Here is a 21,884-nt window from a genome sequence, read left to right as displayed (position 1 = left end):
ACGGAACTCTTTGACCACTTCAAGGGAGCTACGGTCTTTTCTAAACTTGATCTGAGAGGAGCGTACAATCTAGTTAGGATCAAGGTGGGCCACGAATGGAAAACAGCATTTAACACCAGGAGCGGGCATTATGAATATCTTGTAATGCCCTTTGGCCTATGTAATGCTCCTGCTGTTTTCCAGGAATGTATTAATGATGTCCTATGAGATATGTTGCAACAGTGTGTTGTGGTGTACTTAGACAACATCCTCATACACTCACCCATACTTGAGGCTCATCGTTCTGATGTTACACAGGATCTTAAGAGACTACGTGAGAATGGCATGTTTTGTAAACTCGAGAAATGTGAGTTCCATCAGACTCAAGTAACCGTCCTAGGTTATGTTGTTATCTCCGTTGCAGGGTTCTCTATGGATCCCGACAAGTTGTCTGCAGTGGCCTCGCCCAGTTGGTCTTCGGTCTATTCAACGTTTTTTGGGCTTTGCCAATTACTATAGAAAGTTTCTTAAAAACTTTTCACTTACATGACCCGTAAAGAGAATGATCCACTCCAATGGTCACCTACTGCCATTAAGGCCTTTGATAGTCTTAAGACTGCCTTTGCTGCCGCTCCAGTTCTGACTCATTCTAACCCTGACCTGCCTTTCGTTCTTGAGGTTGATGTGTCTGAGACTGGAGTAGGTGCCTTCTTGTCTCAACGTCCTATGCCTGACGGTTCCTTGCATCTATGCGGTTTCTTCTCTAAGAAATTGGCTCCAGCGGAGTGCAATTATGAAATTGGCAACAGGGTATTACTGGCCATAATATTGGCACTCAAGGAATGGTGGCATCTTCTTGAGGGTACTAGCGTACCAGTGCTCATTCTTACCGACCACAAGAAATTAACTTATCTATCCGAAGCAAAGCGTGTGTCGCCCCCGACAGGCCAGATGGGCGCTATTTTTGTCTCAGTTTAATTATGTGGTCTCCTACCTGCCTAGTAGTAAGAAAGTTAGGGCTGATGCCCTCTCTCAACAATTTTTGCCTCTTTCTATGAAGGAGTCTATACCTACTCCAGTTATACCTCCTGACCATATTTTGGCTACCATACGTACTAATTTGACTTCTCCCTTGGGGGAGGAGATCCTGGCTGCACAAACCAAAGCACCTCCTGAGAAACCTAGTGGTAAGTGTTTTGTTCCTGAGAATCTTCAAACTAAACTTTTGCACACTTACCACTATCCTAAAGCCGCAGGACACCCGGGCAAGAACCAAATGATTTGGTCTGCCACTCGACAATTCTGGTGGCCAGGTCTTCGTTCTGATGTTGCTGCGTATGTTGCCTCCTGCTCCGTTTGTGCACAGAATAAGACTCCTTTATGTCTTCCTGTGGGTCTTCTTCAACCTATTGCTAATGATGAGCGTCCTTGGAAACATCTTTCCATGGACTTCATTGTCAAGCTCCCTGTTTTCAATGGCAATACTGTTATCCTTACGGTGGTTAACCGTTTTTCTAAAATGTCACATTGAATTCCCTCGAAGAAGCTGCCTACCGCTCAGGAGCTTGCTTCAATTTTTGCCCGGGAGATCTTCCGTTTACATGGGTTACCCAAGGAGATAGTGTCGGACCGGGGTAGCTAGTTTGTCTCCAGACTTTGGCGTTCCTTTTGTGCTCAAATTGGGATCCAGCTTTCCTTCTCCTCGGCATATCACCATCAATCCAATGGGGCTGCGGAACGGTCTAATCAAGCTCTGGAACAAATTCCTCCATTGCTATGTCTCAGATCACCACAATAATTGGTCTGAACTGTTACCTTGGGCAGAGTTTGCTCGTAATAGTGCTATTAATGCTTCCTCCCAGTTATCCCCGTTCATGGCGAATTATGGGTTTCAACCATCCTAGTTGCCCAATTCATTTATGTCTCAAGGTATTCCAGCTTTGGAGGAGCATCTCCGGCAACTCCGCTCCACGTGTGTGCAGATTCAGGATTGCCTTCATTGTTCTATGCAGCGCCAAAAGTTCCAGGCTGACCGTAGGCGTCTGCCCTCGCCTTCCTACCAGATTGGTGAGAGGGTTTGGCTGTCCTCCCGCAACTTGAACCTTCGTGTGCCTTCCAATAAACTGGCTCCCCGTTATGTTGGTCCTTTTCGAATACTCTGACGGGTCAATCCTGTGGCCTACACTCTTGACCTTCCTCCTGCATTCTTGAAATCATTGGTTTGTATTCGGTTTACTAATGTGTTGCCTCGTCCCCGTCCTATCTCTGTTGACAACCATGAAGAATATAAAGTCAGCCGCATTATTGACTCTCGTATGTCCAGGGGCAGCGTTCAGTATTTGGTTCACTGGAGGGGCTACGGTCTGGAGGAGCGTTCATGGATTCCCTCCTCTGATGTTCATACTCCCGCCCTCCTCCGTGCCTTCCATGCCCGTTTCCCCAATAAGCCTTTTGTCCTCCCGCGGGGGAGGGGTCATTGAGGGGAGGGTACGGTCAGGGTTTTTTCCCTACTTTGTTTGCCATGTGCTGCTGGCAGTCATTTTACTCACCTCTCTTGCTGAGTCTGGTGCAGTGTGTGATTCTGCTAATTTCCTGCACGCCCTCTTATGGCCAGACTGGTGTACATCATCCGTATGAGACAGGTTGCAGTCTCAGAATTGTGATGTCCTCACTTATTATTTAAAGGGCCTCTGTTCAGTATGCTTTGCCCTTGCGTTGTATCAGACCTGTTTGTGAGTTCCAGTTCCTGTGTATAACCTGGCTGTCTGACGTCCCTCCTGGTTCCTGATCTCTGGCTTGTTCCCAACTCTGCTGTTCTCCTTGTTCCTGATTCCGGCTCGTCTGACTATTTGCTTTGGCTCCTGACTTGGCTCGCCTGACTACCAGCTCTGGCTTTGACTCCTCGCTTGTTGTTTGACTTGTGGACTTTTTATTATTTTTTGTTATTAATAAAGGTGTGATTATTTTTGCACTTCTCGTCTCAGTCTGATTCCCGGCACCCTGACACTTGCAGGGAAAAGCACCCCAAAAATAAGGAAAAATATCTTCAGACACCTAACGTCACCTCCTCCATTGACAGAGGCAACGAGAATGACTGGGGGTTATGGGTTAGGGAAGTGACAATTAACAGCTTTGCTGTGATGCTCTTTGCCTCCTCCTGCTGACCAGAAGGGAATATCCCACTAGTAATTGGAGTGACGTTGTGGACTCTCCATGTCTTAGGAAAGAAATACAAGTTAGCTATTTCACCATACTTCTCATTACCGATCACCAGAACATAAAAGTTAGCTATTTCACCATCCTGCTCATTACCGACCACCAGAACATACAAGTTAGCTATTTCACCATCCTTCTCATTACTGATCACCTGAACATACAAGTTAGCTATTTCACCATCCTTATCATTACTGATCACCAGAACATACAAGTTAGCTATTTCACCATCCTTCTTATTACTGAGCACCAGAACATACAAGTGAAAGTCATGTGTCCCAGAAATATGATAAAAGGAAGAACAGTATTAAGTAAGTTATACAACTATAAGGAACAAATCAAGCCTAACATGACATCAATCAACTGTTTAGATTAGATGAAAACTCAACAAACTCTGGAAGTCAGGGTGCTATGGCCAATAAAATTGTATCTCTGGCTACCCAATTTTTTGTTGGCTCCAAAGTCTGATTAACACTTGTGAAGCTCCCTTGTTCCCAGTATGCAAAGGCCCAGTTTGCAAACCTTGTAATTTACCTTTAGTTTAGAAAAAACACACTCACTAGTTTTATAATTAATGATTAAAACAACATATCTGAATATGGGTAAGCCATTAAATTGTCTGTGAATATGTGATCTATTACTAAAATTTTAGGGCCGATAGTAGCAGAGGATGTGAATGACAGGGACTTACCAGTTCTTGCAGCCGTCTCTTGCTCATGCCCTTCCTCTCCAACTGCTTCTCAATCACCTTAGCGTTCTGGGCATATGAGTCAGCCACCTCCCTCTGAATGACAGACAAAAGCACATCAGTCACTGAGAAGATTATTTCCTTTTCTACTATACAGTGACAAACAACAGGCACTGCTTTAGCCTAAAGCCTGGAAGGATTAAGTTTAAACAGAACCCTTTTAACACATTTCTACTAACCGCTTCAATCTCCTCTTCTTCCTCATCAATAGTTGACACTGTGACGGAGCTAAACTTCCCCATGTCTTTTGTACGCTTGGTCATCATAACCTGCAAATAAAGATAATATTGATAAACTCATGCATATCCACATAAAAGCCTGTAAATTCGACTATAATGAAAACTGCTTATTTTAAGAACAGCTGGCATGTGGCTATAAATACTAATAACTATATAATCCATGCACTGGTATCTAAGACATATCAGATAACAATTAGCTGTGAAATAAATAATAATCACACAGACACCATGAGTTTTTAATTTTCATTATATAAATGTATGTACTATTAAACCTTAAGATGCTGTGACTATATTAAATCACAGCTGCAAAGTGCGATCAAAGCGTGCTGCTGACACCTAGCTCAGTTCTTAAAACAACCCTTCAGGGCTATGTGACCTGAAATGCCATTGCTGTTTGCAGTAATTGAATGTAGACAACAAAAACAAACAAAAATAGAACATGATACAGAATTATATATACACCCAGTTCAGAGACTGAGGCTATGGGAGTTACTGAGAAGTAATACCATCTCACACTTTTCTAATCAGTGCCAGAAAAGGTCACTAAGTGATAAAGTATGCCCACTGCTTATAGCTTGTACCTTCTTGGGTGGGTCAGGTTTCTGTGTATAAATGTTAGTTTTTCCAAAACCTTGTCCAAATTTGACTAGAGCTCCATCAACAATGAATGTAGCTGGTGCATTCTTCTGGTGGTGTTGGTAGAAGACAAGCAGGCTGCATCTGCAGACACAAAGGCCCAGGGAAATGTAATCATTGCAGTAACATTCTTATTCTCATATTGGTGTATACATCAGATACCACACTTCATTTTTATTTGAAAGGGATATGAAACACAAAAATTCTCTTTGTGATTCAGACAGAGCATAACATTTTTAAAAAAAATTCCAATTTACTTCTATTATTAAATCTGATTCCCATGATACTCTGTGTTGAAGAGATACCTAGGTTGGCATCCGGAGCACTACATGGCAGGAAATAATACTGCCATCTAGTGCTCTTGAAATGAACAACATTCTTGCAAAACTGCTGCTTTATAGTGCTTCAGAAATGGTCCGGCTCTTAAGCATAGGTCCCTGCTTTTCAACAAAAATACCAATAGTACAAAGAAAAATTGACAATAAAAGGTAAATTAGAAAGTTAATTAAAATCGCATGCACTATCTAAATCCCGAAGGGAAAATTTTAGGTTTCAATACCTTTAAAATATTCTTAAACACTTTTGAGATTCCATTTAAAATTGCTACATTTTAAATAAATACATTTAAAAAATGTCTATGCGATATTTATAAAATTCTTTACAAAGGAACATAATTAAAGCGACATGAAACACAAATATTTTCTTTCATGATTCAGATAAAGAATACAATTTTAAACAACATTCTAATTTACTTCTATTTTCTAATTTGCTTCATTCTTTAGATATCCTTTGTTGAAGAAAGAGCAATTCTCATGTGTGAGCCAATCACACGAGGCATCTATGTGCAGCCACAAATCAGGAGCTACTAAGCATATCTAGATATGCTATTTAAATAAAAAAAGGATCTCAAGAGAATGAAGCAAATAAAATAAGTAAATTGGAAAGTTGCTTAAATTTGCATGCTCTTTCTAAATTATGAAAGAAAAAAAATTGGGTTTCATGTCCCTTTAATGTTTACTTGTTTTTTTTTTTTTTTAAAGAGGCATGAAAGTGATGCATTTATTTCAATACTTTAAAAAAATTTAAATATAAAAAAAATAAATTATACATGTTCAAGCTTTGTATAAACTAAATGCAAACTATATATAATATATATACAGGTAGCCCTCAGTTTACGCCGGGGTTAGGTTCCAGAAGGAATGGTTGTAAAACGAAACCGTTGTAAATTGAAACCCAGTTTATAATCTAAGTCAATGGGAAGTGAGGGAGATAGGTTCCAAAATTGTCATAAGTAAGACCTAATACATTATTTTTAAAGCTTTGAAATGCAGACTTTAAATGCTAAACAGCATTATAAACCTAACAACAATCACACAATACAGACTTTACTTGCATTTTTCTGCAAACAGTTATTTCTATGCATTCCAATCTGGATTGATTTATAGACAGGAAGATCTTGTTCCTATGAAATCTGCTTGATAGCTCAGGTCTGGTTAAACTGATTAATTTCAGCATGCTTGGCTTGCATATCTTTGCTGCAACACAAGCGGACAGCTCCACCTACTGGCTATTTTAATCAATGCACTACTTCTCAATGCTTTTCAATAGCATTGACTGGAAAAAAAACATAATTTATGCTTACCTGATAAATTCCTTTCTTCTGTAGTGTGATCAGTCCACGGGTCATCATTACTTCTGGGATATTACTCCTCCCCAACAGGAAGTGCAAGAGGATTCACCCAGCAGAGCTGCATATAGCTCCTCCCCTCTACGTCACTCCCAGTCATTCGACCAAGGACCAACGAGAAAGGAAAAGCCAAGGGTGAAGTGGTGACTGGAGTATAAATCAAAAAATATTTACCTGCCTTAAAAACAGGGCGGGCCGTGGACTGATCACACTACAGAAGAAAGGAATTTATCAGGTAAGCATAAATTATGTTTTCTTCTGTTAAGTGTGATCAGTCCACGGGTCATCATTACTTCTGGGATACCAATACCAAAGCAAAAGTACACGGATGACGGGAGGGATAGGCAGGCTCTTTATACAGAAGGAACCACTGCCTGAAGAACCTTTCTCCCAAAAATAGCCTCCGATGAAGCAAAAGTGTCAAATTTGTAAAATTTGGAAAAAGTATGAAGCGAAGACCAAGTTGCAGCCTTGCAAATCTGTTCAACAGAGGCCTCATTCTTGAAGGCCCAAGTGGAAGCCACAGCTCTAGTAGAATGAGCTGTAATTCTTTCAGGAGGCTGCTGTCCAGCAGTCTCATAAGCTAAACGAATTATGCTACGAAGCCAAAAAGAAAGAGAGGTAGCGGAAGCTTTTTGACCTCTCCTCTGCCCAGAGTAAATGACAAACAGAGAAGACGTTTGTCGAAATTCCTTAGTTGCCTGTAAGTAAAATTTTAGAGCACGGACTACATCCAGGTTGTGCAGTAGACGTTCCTTCTTTGAAGAAGGATTTGGGCATAAGGAAGGAACAACAATCTGTTGATTGATATTCCTGTTAGTAACTACCTTAGGTAAGAACCCAGGTTTAGTACGCAGGACTACCTTATCCGAATGAAAAATCAAATAAGGAGAATCACAATGTAAGGCTGATAATTCAGAGACTCTTCGAGCCGAGGAAATAGCCATTAAAAATAGAACTTTCCAAGATAACAACTTTATATCAATGGAATGAAGGGGTTCAAACGGAACGCCCTGTAAAACATTAAGAACAAGGTTTAAACTCCATGGTGGAGCAACAGTTTTAAACACAGGCTTAATTCTGGCCAAAGCCTGACAAAAAGCCTGGACGTCAGGAACTTCTGACAGACGTTTGTGTAACAGAATGGACAGAGCTGAGATCTGTCCCTTTAATGAACTAGCAGATAAACCCTTTTCTAAACCTTCTTGTAGAAAAGACAATATCCTAGGAATCCTAACCTTACTCCAAGAGTAACCTTTGGATTCACACCAATATAGGTATTTACGCCATATCTTATGGTAAATCTTTCTGGTAACAGGTTTCCTAGCCTGTATTAAGGTATCAATAACTGACTCAGAAAATCCACGTCTTGATAAAATCAAGCGTTCAATTTCCAAGCAGTCAGCTTCAGGGAAGTTAGATTTTGATGTTTGAAGGGACCCTGTATCAGAAGGTCCTGTTTCAGAGGTAGAGACCAAGGTGGACAGGATGACATGTCCACCAGGTCTGCATACCAAGTCCTGCGTGGCCACGCAGGTGCTATTAGAATCACTGATGCTCTCTCTTGTTTGATTCTGGCAATCAATCGAGGAAGCAACGGGAAGGGTGGAAACACGTAAGCCATCCTGAAGTCCCAAGGTGCTGTCAGAGCATCTATCAGGACTGCTCCTGGATCCCTGGATCTGGACCCGTAACGAGGAAGCTTGGCGTTCTGTCGAGACGCCATGAGATCTATCTCTGGTTTGCCCCAACGTCGAAGTATTTGGGCAAAGACCTCCGGATGAAGTTCCCACTCCCCCGGATGAAAAGTCTGACGACTTAAGAAATCCGCCTCCCAGTTCTCCACTCCCGGGATGTGGATTGCTGACAGGTGGCAAGAGTGAGACTCTGCCCAGCAAATTATCTTTGATACTTCCATCATAGCTAGGGAGCTTCTTGTCCCTCCCTGATGGTTGATGTAAGCTACAGTCGTGATGTTGTCCGACTGAAACCTGATGAACCCCCGAGTTGTCAACTGGGGCCAAGCCAGGAGGGCATTGAGAACTGCTCTCAATTCCAGAATGTTTATTGGCAGGAGACTCTCCTCCTGACTCCATTGTCCCTGAGCCTTCAGAGAATTCCAGACGGCACCCCAACCTAGAAGGCTGGCGTCTGTTGTTACAATTGTCCAGTCTGGTCTGCTGAATGGCATCCCCCTGGACAGATGTGGCCGAGAAAGCCACCATAGAAGAGAATTTCTGGTCTCTTGATCCAGATTCAGAGAAGGGGATAAGTCTGAGTAATCCCCATTCCACTGACTTAGCATGCACAGTTGCAGTGGTCTGAGGTGTAAGTGTGCAAAGGGTACTATGTCCATTGCCGCTACCATTAAGCCGATTACCTCCATGCATTGAGCCACTGACGGGTGTTGAATGGAATGAAGTCTTGTTAGCCTGTCCTCTGTCAGGTAAATCTTCATTTCTACAGAATCTATAAGAGTCCCCAGGAAGGGAACTCTTGTGAGTGGAACGAGTGAACTTTTCTTTTCGTTCACCTTCCATCCATGTGACCTTAGAAATGCCAGCACTAACTCTGTATGAGACTTGGCAGTTTGAAAGCTTGAAGCTTGTATCAGAATGTCGTCTAGGTATGGAGCTACCGAGATTCCCCGCGGTCTTAGTACCGCCAGAAGAGCACCCAGAACCTTTGTGAAGATTCTTGGAGCTGTAGCCAATCCGAATGGAAGAGCCACAAACTGGTAATGCCTGTCTAGGAAGGCAAACCTTAGGTACCGATAATGATCTTTGTGAATCGGTATGTGAAGGTAAGCATCTTTTAAATCTACAGTGGTCATGTATTGACCCTCTTGGATCATAGGTAAAATTGTCCGAATAGTCTCCATCTTGAACGATGGAACTCTTAGGAATTTGTTTAGGATCTTTAAGTCCAGGATTGGTCTGAAAGTTCCCTCTTTTTTGGGAACCACAAACAGATTTGAGTAAAACCCCTGTCCCTGTTCCGATCGTGGAACTGGATGGATTACTCCCATTAACAAGAGCTCTTGTACGCAGCGTAGAAACGCCTCTTTCTTTGTCTGGATTGTTGACAATCTTGACAGATGAAATCTCTCTCTTGGAGGAGAGTATTTGAAGTCCAGAAGGTATCCCTGAGATATTATCTCTAGCGCCCAGGGATCCTGAACATCTCTTGCCCAAGCCTGGGCGAAGAGAGAAAGTCTGCCCCCCACTAGATCCGATCCCGGATCGGGGGCCCTCAATTCATGCTGTTTTAGGGGCAGCAGCAGGTTTCCTAGTCTGCTTGCCCTTGTTCCAGGACTGGTTAAGTTTCCAGCCTTGTCTGTAGCGAGCAACAGCTCCTTCCTGTTTTGGTGCAGAGGAAGTTGATGCTGCTCCTGCTTTGAAATTACGAAAGGAACGAAAATTAGACTGTCTAGTCTTGGCTTTGGCTTTGTCCTGAGGCAGGGCATGGCCTTTACCTCCTGTAATGTCAGCGATAATCTCTTTCAACCCGGGCCCGAATAAGGTCTGCCCTTTGAAAGGTATATTAAGCAATTTAGACTTAGAAGTAACATCAGCTGACCAGGATTTTAGCCACAGCGCCCTGCGTGCCTGAATGGCGAATCCTGAATTTTTCGCCGTAAGTTTAGTAAGATGTACTACGGCTTCCGAAATGAATGAATTAGCTAGTTTAAGGACTCTAAGCCTGTCCGTAATGTCGTCCAGAGTAGCTGAACCAATGTTCTCTTCCAGAGACTCAATCCAGAATGCCGCTGCAGCCGTGATCGGCGCAATGCATGCAAGGGGTTGCAATATAAAACCTTGTTGAACAAACATTTTCTTAAGGTAACCCTCTAACTTTTTATCCATTGGATCTGAAAAAGCACAGCTATCCTCCACCGGGATAGTGGTACGCTTAGCTAAGGTAGAAACTGCTCCCTCCACCTTAGGGACCGTTTGCCATAAGTCCCTTGTGGTGGCGTCTATTGGAAACATTTTTCTAAATATCGGAGGGGGTGAGAACGGCACACCGGGTCTATCCCACTCCTTAGTAACAATTTCAGTAAGTCTCTTAGGTATAGGAAAAACCTCAGTACTCGTCGGTACCGCAAAATATTTATCCAACCTACACATTTTCTCTGGTATTGCAACTGTGTTACAATCAGAGCCGCTAACACCTCCCCTAGTAATACACAGAGGTTTTCCAGTTTAAATTTAAAATTTGAAATATCTGAATCCAGTCTGTTTGGATCAGAACCGTCACCCACAGAATGAAGTTCTCCGTCCTCATGTTCTGCCACCTGTGACGCAGTGTCTGACATGGCCCTAATATTATCAGCGCACTCTGTTCTCACCCCAGAGTGATCACGCTTACCTCTTAGTTCTGGTAATTTAGCCAAAACCTCAGTCATAACAGTAGCCATATCCTGTAATGCGATTTGTAATGGCCGCCCAGATGTACTCGGCGCTACAATATCACGCACCTCCCTCTGAGCGGGAGATGTAGGTACTGACACGTGAGGCGAGTTAGTCGGCATAACTCTCCCCTCGTTGTTTGGTGAAATTTGTTCAATTTGTACAGATTGACTTTTATTTAAAGTAGCATCAATACAGTTAGTACATAAATTTCTATTGGGCTCCACTTTGGCATTGCAACAAATGACACAGGTATCATCCTCTGAATCAGACATGTTTAACACACTAGCAAATAAACTTGCAACTTGGAAATACAATTCAATTAGAATAATATTAAAATGTACTGTGCCTTTAAGAAGCACAGAAGATCTATGACAGTTGACAATTAATAAATTGAAACAGTTATAGCCTCAATCCTTGTAAACAACACAACTTTAGCAAAGGTTTAATCCCATTAGCAAAGATAACAAATTCTGAAAGCAGGAAACAAATTACAGAATAAACGTTTTTTATCTCAGTCAAACTATAATTCTCACAGCTCTGCTGAGAGAAATTACCTTGCAGGGAATACAATGAGTTGCTGACTGAAATATTTGATGCATAGAAAAAGCGCCAAAAAATGGCCCCTCCCCCTCACACACAGCAGTGAGGGAGAACAGAAACTGTCAGAAAAACAGATTAAGCAACTGCCAAGTGGAAAAATAGTGCCCAAACATTTATTCACACAGTACCTCAGCAAATGAAAACGATTTTACATTCCAGCAAAAACGTTAAACATAATCTCTAGTTATTAAACAGCTTTATGTATTTCTTACAGTGTAATTCTAGTGAAGTACCATTCCCCAGAATACTGAAGTGTAAAGTATACATACATGACATTATATCGGTATGGCAGGATTTTCTCATCAATTCCATTGTCAGAAAATAAAAACTGCTACATACCTCTATGCAGATTCATCTGCCCGCTGTCCCCTGATCTGAAGTTTACCTCACTCCTCAGATGGCCGAGAACAGCAATATGATCTTAACTACTCCGGCTAAAATCATAGCAAAACTCTGGTAGATTCTTCTTCAAACTCTGCCAGAGAGGTAATAACACACTCCGGTGCTATTTTAAAATAACAAACTTTTGATTGAAGATATAAAACTAAGTATAATCACCATAGTCCTCTCACACATCCTATCTAGTCGTTGGGTGCAAGAGAATGACTGGGAGTGACGTAGAGGGGAGGAGCTATATGCAGCTCTGCTGGGTGAATCCTCTTGCACTTCCTGTTGGGGAGGAGTAATATCCCAGAAGTAATGATGACCCGTGGACTGATCACACTTAACAGAAGAAAAAGGTTGATATATATATATATATATATATATATATATATATATATACACAATGAAAAATAGTCAGTCATATTGTAAGCATAGAGTGCATTGTTTTGCAGTTATCTTTTAAAGCTAGTCAAAATTATGTGGCAGGGTTATCCTTGATAAATTTCCGCATGCTTTTTCAGTTATGAGAATCAGAAAAAAGTCACAATTTTCAGAACTAAATTGCACGAAAAGGAAGCAAAATAAAGTGAAATTACATTGCAAAGTTATTTTACTACACATAAAAAGCAATTTTATATTAAAATCTCAAGGTATTTACTGTTCATTTAAAGGAATATGAAACCAAATATTTTCTTTTGTGAATCAGACCGTAAAAAAAAAAAAAAAAAAAGAAAAATGTACTATTATCAAATTTGCTTTGTTCCCCATGATATTCTCTGTTGAAGAGAAACCTAGGTAGACATCTAGCGCACTACATGGCAGGAAATCGTGCTGCCATATAGTGATCTTGCAAATGGATAGCATTTTTGCAAAACTGCTGCCATATAGTGCTCCAGAATAAGCCGGCTCCTAAGCATACATCCCTGCTTTTCAACAAAAGATACCAAGATTACAAAGAAAAATTGATAATAGAAGTAAAAAAAAAAAAAAAAAAGTTTAAAATTGCATGCTGTATCTGAATTATTAAAGAAAACATTTTTGGTTTCATATCCCTTTAAACAAAAGCTGTACTCCATTAAATACAAAATCCTAATATCAAGCCGTCAACGCCGGATGGATGAAGATAGAAGATGCCGTCTGGATGAAGACTTCTCCAGCTTGGATGAAGATGGAAGAGGCCGAACAGATGAAGACTTCTTGCCACATGGATGAGGACTTCGCCGGCTGGATGAAGATGGAAGAGGCCGCCTGGATGAAGACTTCTTGCCGGCTGGATGGATCCTTCAAGCGGGACTTCTATAACTGTAAGTGGATCGTCGGGGGTTAGTGTTAGGTTTATTTAAGGTTTTTTTTGGTGGGTTTTATTTTTAAATTAGGGTCTGGGCATGTAAAAGAGCTAAATGCCCTTTTAAGGGCAATGCCTATACAAATGCTCTTTTCAGGGCAATGGGGAGCTTAGGTTATTTTAGATAGGGTTTTCATTTTGGGGGGTTGGTTGGTCGGGTGGTGGGTTTTACTGTTGGGTGGTGTTTGTATTTTTCTTTACAGGTAAAAAAGCCGATTTCTTTAGGGCAATGCCCCACAAAAGGCCTTTTTAAGGGCCATTGGTAGTTTAATTGTAGGCTAGGGTTTTTTATTCGTAATTTAGTGTTTTTTATTTTTTGTAACTTAGCGTTTTATAGTATATTTGAATAATTTTAGTAGGGTTAGGTTTTTTCAATATGTAATTTGGTTAATTTAATTGCTAGTTTAATTTAATTGTAGTATAATAGTTAGGGTAGGTTAATTAATAGTTTATTTTAATTCTACAGGTAAGTTTAAATTTATTTTAAGATAGGGATGTTGTAATTTTAATTTAGAGTTAGCGGGTTGTTAGGTTTAGGGGTTAATAGCTTAATTTAGTTTATGGCGATGTGGGGGGGCTGATATTTTAGGGGTTAATAGGTTTAGTTAGTGGTAGTGATGTGGGAGGCCAGGGGTCTAGGGTTTAATAAGTTTATTTAGTGGCGGTGGGGTACGGGAGCGGCGGGATAGGGGTTAATAACTTTATTTAGGTTGCGGCGATGTCGGGGAGCGGCGGAATAGGGGTTAATAACATTATGTAGGTGTCGGCAATGTTGGGGCGGCAGATTAGGGGTGTTTGTAAAGGTAACTTGTTTTCAACCACGGAAATCAATGGGATATCTGGCAGCATCGAACATAATCTTTCGGTGCTTTCAGACTCCTATTGATTTCTATGGCATCCACGGCCTCCAGGGTGGCGGATTTAAAACCAGGTACGCTGGGCCAGAATAGCCGTGAGCGTACCTATTAGAAATTTGATAACTTTGAAAAAGTGTCAGATAGAGCCGAATGTGTATTCAGAACATCTGTAATGACGTAAGCATTGATCTGCGTCGGATTGAGACCGGCGGATCATATGTTACGTCACAAATTTCAACTATTGCTGGTCTGTAGGCTTTGATAACTAGGTCGGATCAAGCTCGCAATAATTACGCTGCAGAATTCCGGCGTATTTGCAATTGACGGATTGATACATATCCCCCATGGTCTTGTCAAAAATAAACTTTCATGATTCAGATAGATCATGCAATTTTAAGCAACTTTCTAATTTACTCCTATAATCAATTTTACTTCGTTCTCTTGGTATCTTTATTTAACAAAGCTGGAAAACATAATTTATGCTTACCTGATAAATTTATTTCTCTTGTAGTGTATCCAGTCCACGGATCATCCATTACTTGTGGGATATTCTCCTTCCCAACAGGAAGTTGCAAGAGGATCACCCACAGCAGAGCTGCTATATAGCTCCTCCCCTCACTGCCATATCCAGTCATTCGACCGAAACAAGACGAGAAAGGAGAAACCATAGGGTGCAGTGGTGACTGTAGTTTAATTAAAATTTAGACCTGCCTTAAAAAGGACAGGGTGGGCCGTGGACTGGATACACTACAAGAGAAATAAATTTATCAGGTAAGCATAAATTATGTTTTCTCTTGTTAAGTGTATCCAGTCCACGGATCATCCATTACTTGTGGGATACCAATACCAAAGCTAAAGTACACGGATGATGGGAGGGACAAGGCAGGAACTTAAATGGAAGGAACCACTGCCTGTAGAACCTTTCCCCTAAAAACAGCCTCTGAAGAAGCAAAAGTGTCAAATTTATAAAATTTTGAAAAGGTGTGAAGTGAAGACCAAGTCGCAGCCTTGCAAATATGTTCAACAGAGGCCTCATTTTTAAAGGCCCAGGTGGAAGCCACAGCTCTAGTAGAATGAGCTGTAATCCTTTCAGGGGGCTGCTGTCCAGCAGTCTCATAGGCTAAGCGTATTATGCTCCGAAGCCAAAAGGAGAGAGAGGTTGCCGAAGCTTTTTGACCTCTCCTCTGTCCAGAGTAAACGACAAACAGGGCAGATGTTTGACGAAAATCTTTAGTAGCCTGTAAGTAAAACTTCAAGGCACGGACTACGTCCAGATTATGCAAAAGACGTTCCTTCTTTGAAGAAGGATTAGAACACAATGATGGAACAACAATCTCTTGATTGATATTCCTGTTAGAAACCACCTTAGGTAAAAACCCAGGTTTGGTACGCAGAACTACCTTGTCTGAATGAAAAATCAGATAAGGAGAATCACAATGTAAGGCAGATAACTCAGAGACTCTTCGAGCCGAGGAAATAGCCATTAAAAACAGAACTTTCCAAGATAAAAGTTTAATATCAATGGAATGAAGGGGTTCAAACGGAACTCCCTGAAGAACTTTAAGAACCAAGTTTAAGCTCCACGGGGGAGCAACAGTTTTAAACACAGGCTTAATCCTAACCAAAGCCTGACAAAATGCCTGGACGTCTGGAACTTCTGCCTGACGCTTGTGCAAAAGAATAGACAGAGCAGAGATCTGTCTTTTTAAAGAACTAGCTGATAAGCCTTTGTCCAAACCCTCTTGGAGAAAGGACAATATCCTAGGAATCCTAACCTTACTCCATGAATAACTCTTGGATTCACACCAATAGATATTTACGCCATATCTTATGGTAGATTTTCCTGGTGACAGGCTTCCGAGCCTGTATTAAGATATCAATGACTGACTCAGAGAAGCCACGCCTTGATAGGATCAAGCGTTCAATCTCCATGCAGTCAGTCTCAGAGAAAGTAGATTTGGATGATTGAAAGGACCTTGTATTAGAAGTTCCTGCCTCAGAGGCAGAGTCCATGGTGGAAGAGATGACATGTCCACTAGGTCTGCATACCAGGTCCTGCGTGGCCACGCAGGCTCTATCAGAATCACTGATGCTCTCTCCTGTTTGATTTTGGCAATCAGTCGAGGGAGCAGAGGAAACGGTGGAAACACATAGGCCAGGTTGAAGAACCAAGGAGCTGCTAGAGCATCTATCAGCGTTGCTCCCGGGTCCCTGGACCTGGATCCGTAACAAGGAAGCTTGGCATTCTGGCGAGACGCCATGAGATCCAGTTCTGGTTTGCCCCAACGATGGACCAGTTGAGCAAACACCTCCGGATGGAGTTCCCACTCCCCCGGATGAAAAGTCTGACGACGTAGAAAATCCGCCTCCCAGTTCTCTACGCCTGGGATGTGGATCGCTGACCGGTGGCAAGAGTGAGACTCTGCCCAGCGAATTATCTTTGAGACTTCTAACATCGCTAGGGAACTCCTGGTTCCCCCTTGATGGTTGATGTAAGCCACAGTCGTGATGTTGTCCGACTGAAATCTGATGAACCTCAGTGTTGCTAACTGAGGCCAAGCTAGAAGAGAATTGAATATTGCTCTTAACTCCAGAATATTTATTGGGAGGAGTTTCTCCTCCTGAGTCCACGATCCCTGAGCCTTCAGGGAGTTCCAGACTGCACCCCAACCTAGAAGGCTGGCATCTGTTGTTACAATCGTCCAATCTGGCCTGCGAAAGGTCACACCCTTGGACAGATGGACCCGAGAAAGCCACCAGAGAAGAGAATCTCTGGTCTCTTGATCCAGATTTAGTAGAGGGGACAAATCTGAGTAATCCCCATTCCACTGACTTAGCATGCATAATTGCAGCGGTCTGAGATGCAGGCGCGCAAATGGCACTATGTCCATTGCCGCTACTATTAAGCCGATTACTTCCATGCACTGAGCCACTGACGGGCGTGGAATGGAATGAAGGACACGGCAAGCATTTAGAAGTTTTGATAACCTGGACTCCATCAGGTAAATTTTCATCTCTACAGAATCTATAAGAGTCCGTAGGAAGGAGACTCTTGTGAGTGGTGATAGAGAACTCTTTTCCATGTTCACTTTCCACCCATGCGACCTCAGAAATGCCAGAACTATCTCTGTATGAGACTTGGCAATTTGAAAGCTTGACGCCTGTATCAGGATGTCGTCTAGATACGGAGCCACCGCTATGCCTCGCGGTCTTAGAACCGCCAGAAGTGAGCCCAGAACCTTTGTAAAAATTCTCGGGGCAGTGGCCAACCCGAAGGGAAGAGCTACAAATTGGTAATGCCTGTCTAGAAAGGCAAACCTTAGGAACCGATGATGATCTTTGTGAATCGGTATGTGAAGGTAGGCATCCTTTAAGTCCACTGTGGTCATGTACTGACCCTTTTGGATCATGGGTAGGATGGTCCAAATAGTTTCCATTTTGAATGATGGAACTCTGAGGAATTTGTTTAAGATCTTTAGATCCAAGATTGGTCTGAAGGTTCCCTCTTTCTTGGGAACCACAAACAGATTTGAATAAAATCCCTGTCCTTGTTCCGTCCGCGGAACTGGATGGATCACTCCCATTACTAGGAGGTCTTGCACACAGCTAAGGAATGCCTCTTTCTTTATCTGGTTTGATGATAACCTTGAAAGATGAAATCTCCCTTGTGGAGGAGAAGCTTTGAAGTCCAGAAGATATCCCTGAGATATGATCTCCAACGCCCAGGGATCCTGAACATCTCTTGCCCACGCCTGGGCGAAGAGAGAAAGTCTGCCCCCCACTAGATCCGTTTCCGGATAGGGGGCCGTTTCTTCATGCTGTCTTGGGGGCAGCAGCAGGCTTCCTGGCCTGCTTGCCCTTGTTCCAGGACTGGTTAGGTTTCCAGGCCTGTATGGAATGAGCAACAGTTCCCTCTTGTTTTGAAGCGGAGGAAGTTGATGCTGCTCCTGCCTTGAAATTTCGAAAGGCACGAAAATTAGACTGTTTGGCCTTTGATTTGGCCCTGTCCTGAGGAAGGGTATGACCCTTGCCTCCAGTAATGTCAGCAATAATTTCCTTCAAGCCAGGCCCGAATAAGGTCTGCCCCTTGAAAGGAATGTTGAGTAATTTAGACTTTGAAGTCACGTCAGCTGACCAGGATTTAAGCCATAGTGCCCTACGCGCCTGGATGGCAAATCCGGAATTCTTAGCCGTTAGTTTAGTCAAATGAACAATGGCATCAGAAACAAATGAGTTAGCTAGCTTAAGCGTTCTAAGCTTGTCAATAATTTCATTCAAGCCAGCCATGTGGAAAAAACTAGGCCCCAATAAGTTTTATCACCAAACATATGTAAAAAACGATTAAACATGCCAGCAAACGTTTTAAAATACACTTTTATAAGAGTATGTATCTCTATTAATAAGCCTGATACCAGTCGCTATCACTGCATTTACGGCTTTACTTACATTACTTCGGTATCAGCAGCATTTTCTAGCAAATTCCATCCCTAGAAAAATATTTTAACTGCACATACCTTATTGCAGGAAAACCGGCACGCTATTCCCCCTCTGAAGTTACCTCACTCCTCAGAATATGTGAGAACAGCAAAGGATCTTAGTTACTTCTGCTAAGATCATAGAAAATGCAGGCAGATTCTTCTTCTAAATACTGCCTGAGATAAACAGTACACTCCGGTACCATTTAAAAATAACAAACTTTTGATTGAAGAAATAAACTAAGTATAAAACACCACAGTCTTCTTACGACCTCCATCTTAGTTGAGAGTTGCAAGAGAATGACTGGATATGGCAGTGAGGGGAGGAGCTATATAGCAGCTTTGCTGTGGGTGATCCTCTTGCAACTTCCTGTTGGGAAGGAGAATATCCCACAAGTAATGGATGATCCGTGGACTGGATACACTTAACAAGAGAAAACAAAATTTATGCTTACCTGATAAATTCCTTTCTCCTGTAGTGTGGTCAGTCCACGGGTCATCATTACTTCTGGGATATTAACTCCTCCCCAACAGGAAGTGCAAGAGGATCACCCAGCAGAGCTGCTATATAGCTCCTCCCCTCTACGTCACACCCAGTCATTCGACCGAGAACCAACGAGAAAGGAGAAGCCAAAGGGTGCAGTGGTGACTGGAGTATAATTTAAAAATTTAGACCTGCCATAAAAACAGGGCGGGCCGTGGGCAGACCACACAAAAGGAGAAAAGAAATTATTAGGTAAGCATAAATTTTGTTTTCTCCTGTTAAGTGTGGTCAGTCCACGGGTCATCATTACTTCTGGGATACCAATACCAAAGCTAAAGTACACGGATGACGGGAGGGACAGGCAGGCTCTTTATACGGAAGGAACCACTGCCTGAAGAACCTTTCTCCCAAAAACAGCCTCCGAAGAAGCAAAAGTGTCAAATTTGTAAAATTTGGAAAAAGTATGAAGAGAAGACCAAGTTGCAGCCTTGCAAATCTGTTCAACAGAGGCCTCATTCTTAAAGGCCCAAGTGGAAGCCACAGCTCTAGTAGAATGAGCTGTAATCCTTTCAGGAGGCTGCTGTCCAGCAGTCTCATAGGCTAAACGTATAATGCTACGAAGCCAAAAAGAGAGAGAGGTAGCCGAAGCTTTTTGACCTCTCCTCTGACCAGAATAAACGACAAACAGGGAAGACGTTTGTCGAAAATCCTTAGTTGCCTGTAGATAAAATTTCAGGGCACGGACTACATCTAGATTGTGTAGAAGACGTTCCTTCTTCGAAGAAGGATTAGGACACAAAGATAGAACAACAATCTCTTGATTGATATTCCTGTTAGTGACCACCTTAGGTAAGAACCCAGGTTTAGTACGCAGAACTACCTTGTCTGAATGAAAAATCAGATAAGGAGAATCACAATGTAAGGCAGATAACTCAGAGACTCTTCGAGCCGAGGAAATAGCCATTAAAAACAGAACTTTCCAAGATAACAGCTTGATATCAATGGAATGAAGGGGTTCAAACGGAACACCCTGTAAAACATTAAGAACTAAGTTCAAACTCCATGGCGGAGCAACAGTTTTAAACACAGGCTTGATCCTAGCCAAAGCCTGACAAAAAGCTTGAACGTCCGGAACCTCTGACAGACGTTTGTGTAAAAGAATGGACAGAGCTGAAATCTGTCCCTTTAAGGAACTAGCGGATAAACCCTTTTCTAAACCTTCTTGTAGAAAAGACAATATCCTAGGAATCCTAACCTTACTCCATGAGTAACTCTTGGATTCGCACCAATATAAGCATTTACGCCATATTTTATGGTAAATCTTCCTGGTAACAGGCTTCCTAGCCTGTATTAAGGTATCAATTACTGACTCAGAAAAACCACGTTTTGATAAAATCAAGCGTTCAATTTCCAAGCAGTCAGCTTCAGAGAAATTAGATTTTGATGTTTGAAGGGACCCTGGATCAGAAGGTCCTGTCTCAGAGGCAGAGACCAAGGTGGACAGGATGACATGTCCACTAGATCTGCATACCAAGTCCTGCGTGGCCACGCAGGCGCTATTAGAATCACCGATGCTCTCTCCTGTTTGATTCTGGCAATCAATCGAGGAAGCATCGGGAAGGGTGGAAACACATAAGCCATCCCGAAGGTCCAAGGTACTGTCAAAGCATCTATCAGAACCGCTCCCGGATCCCTGGATCTGGACCCGTAACAAGGAAGCTTGGCGTTCTGTCGAGACGCCATGAGATCTATCTCTGGTTTGCCCCAACGTCGAAGTATTTGGGCAAAGACCTCCGGATGAAGTTCCCACTCCCCCGGATGAAAAGTCTGACGACTTAGGAAATCCGCCTCCCAGTTCTCCACTCCCGGGATGTGGATTGCCGACAGGTGGCAAGAGTGAGACTCTGCCCAGCGAATTATCTTTGATACTTCCATCATTGCTAGGGAGCTTCTTGTCCCTCCTTGATGGTTGATGTAAGCTACAGTCGTGATGTTGTCCGACTGAAACCTGATGAACCCCCGAGTTGTTAACTGGGGCCAAGCCAGAAGGGCATTGAGAACTGCTCTCAATTCCAGAATGTTTATTGGCAGGAGACTCTCCTCCTGAGTCCATGGTCCCTGAGCCTTCAGAGAATTCCAGACAGCGCCCCAACCTAGTAGGCTGGCGTCTGTTGTTACAATTGTCCAATCTGGCCTGCTGAATGGCATCCCCCTGGACAGATGTGGCCGAGAAAGCCACCATAGAAGAGAATTTCTGGTCTCTTGATCCAGATTCAGAGTAGGGGACAAGTCTGAGTAATCCCCATTCCACTGACTTAGCATGCACAATTGCAGCGGTCTGAGATGTAGGCGTGCAAAGGGTACTATGTCCATTGCCGCTACCATTAAGCCGATTACCTCCATGCATTGAGCCACTGACGGGTGTTGAATGGAATGAAGGACACGGCATGCATTTTGAAGCTTTGTTAACCTGTCTTCTGTCAGGTAGATCTTCATTTCTACAGAATCTATAAGAGTCCCCAAGAAGGGAACTCTTGTGAGTGGAAAGAGAGAACTCTTCTTTTCGTTCACCTTCCATCCATGCGACCTTAGAAATGCCAGTACTAACTCTGTATGAGACTTGGCAGTTTGAAAGCTTAAAGCTTGTATCAGAATGTCGTCTAGGTACGGAGCAACCGAAATTCCTCGCGGTCTTAGTACCGCCAGAAGAGCACCCAGAACCTTTGTGAAGATTCTTGGAGCCGTAGCCAATCCGAATGGAAGAGCTACAAACTGGTAATGCCTGTCTAGGAAGGCAAACCTTAGATACCGGTAATGATCCT

The 21,884-nt window shown here is 42.6% G+C and overlaps 1 protein-coding gene across 1 annotated transcript in view; it reads right to left on the bottom strand.

Moving 5' to 3' along the window:
- Positions 1 to 21,884, bottom strand: part of STEEP1 (STING1 ER exit protein 1) — a 103,570-nt gene that overhangs the window by 9,132 nt on the left and 72,554 nt on the right. Inside the window, exons 4-6 of the mRNA XM_053699035.1 lie at positions 4,761 to 4,899; positions 4,120 to 4,209; positions 3,884 to 3,976 (exon numbers count right to left, since the gene is read on the bottom strand). Of these exons, the coding sequence (XP_053555010.1) occupies positions 3,884 to 3,976; positions 4,120 to 4,209; positions 4,761 to 4,899 (322 nt within the window). The remainder of the gene's footprint in view (positions 1 to 3,883; positions 3,977 to 4,119; positions 4,210 to 4,760; positions 4,900 to 21,884) is intronic.

The sequence above is a fragment of the Bombina bombina genome, chromosome 1 (assembly GCF_027579735.1).
Source record: "Bombina bombina isolate aBomBom1 chromosome 1, aBomBom1.pri, whole genome shotgun sequence".
Classification (NCBI taxonomy): Eukaryota; Metazoa; Chordata; class Amphibia; order Anura; family Bombinatoridae; genus Bombina; species Bombina bombina.
The sequence above is the reverse complement of the archived record's forward strand: the minus strand, read 5'-3'. Positions and strand labels throughout refer to the sequence as shown.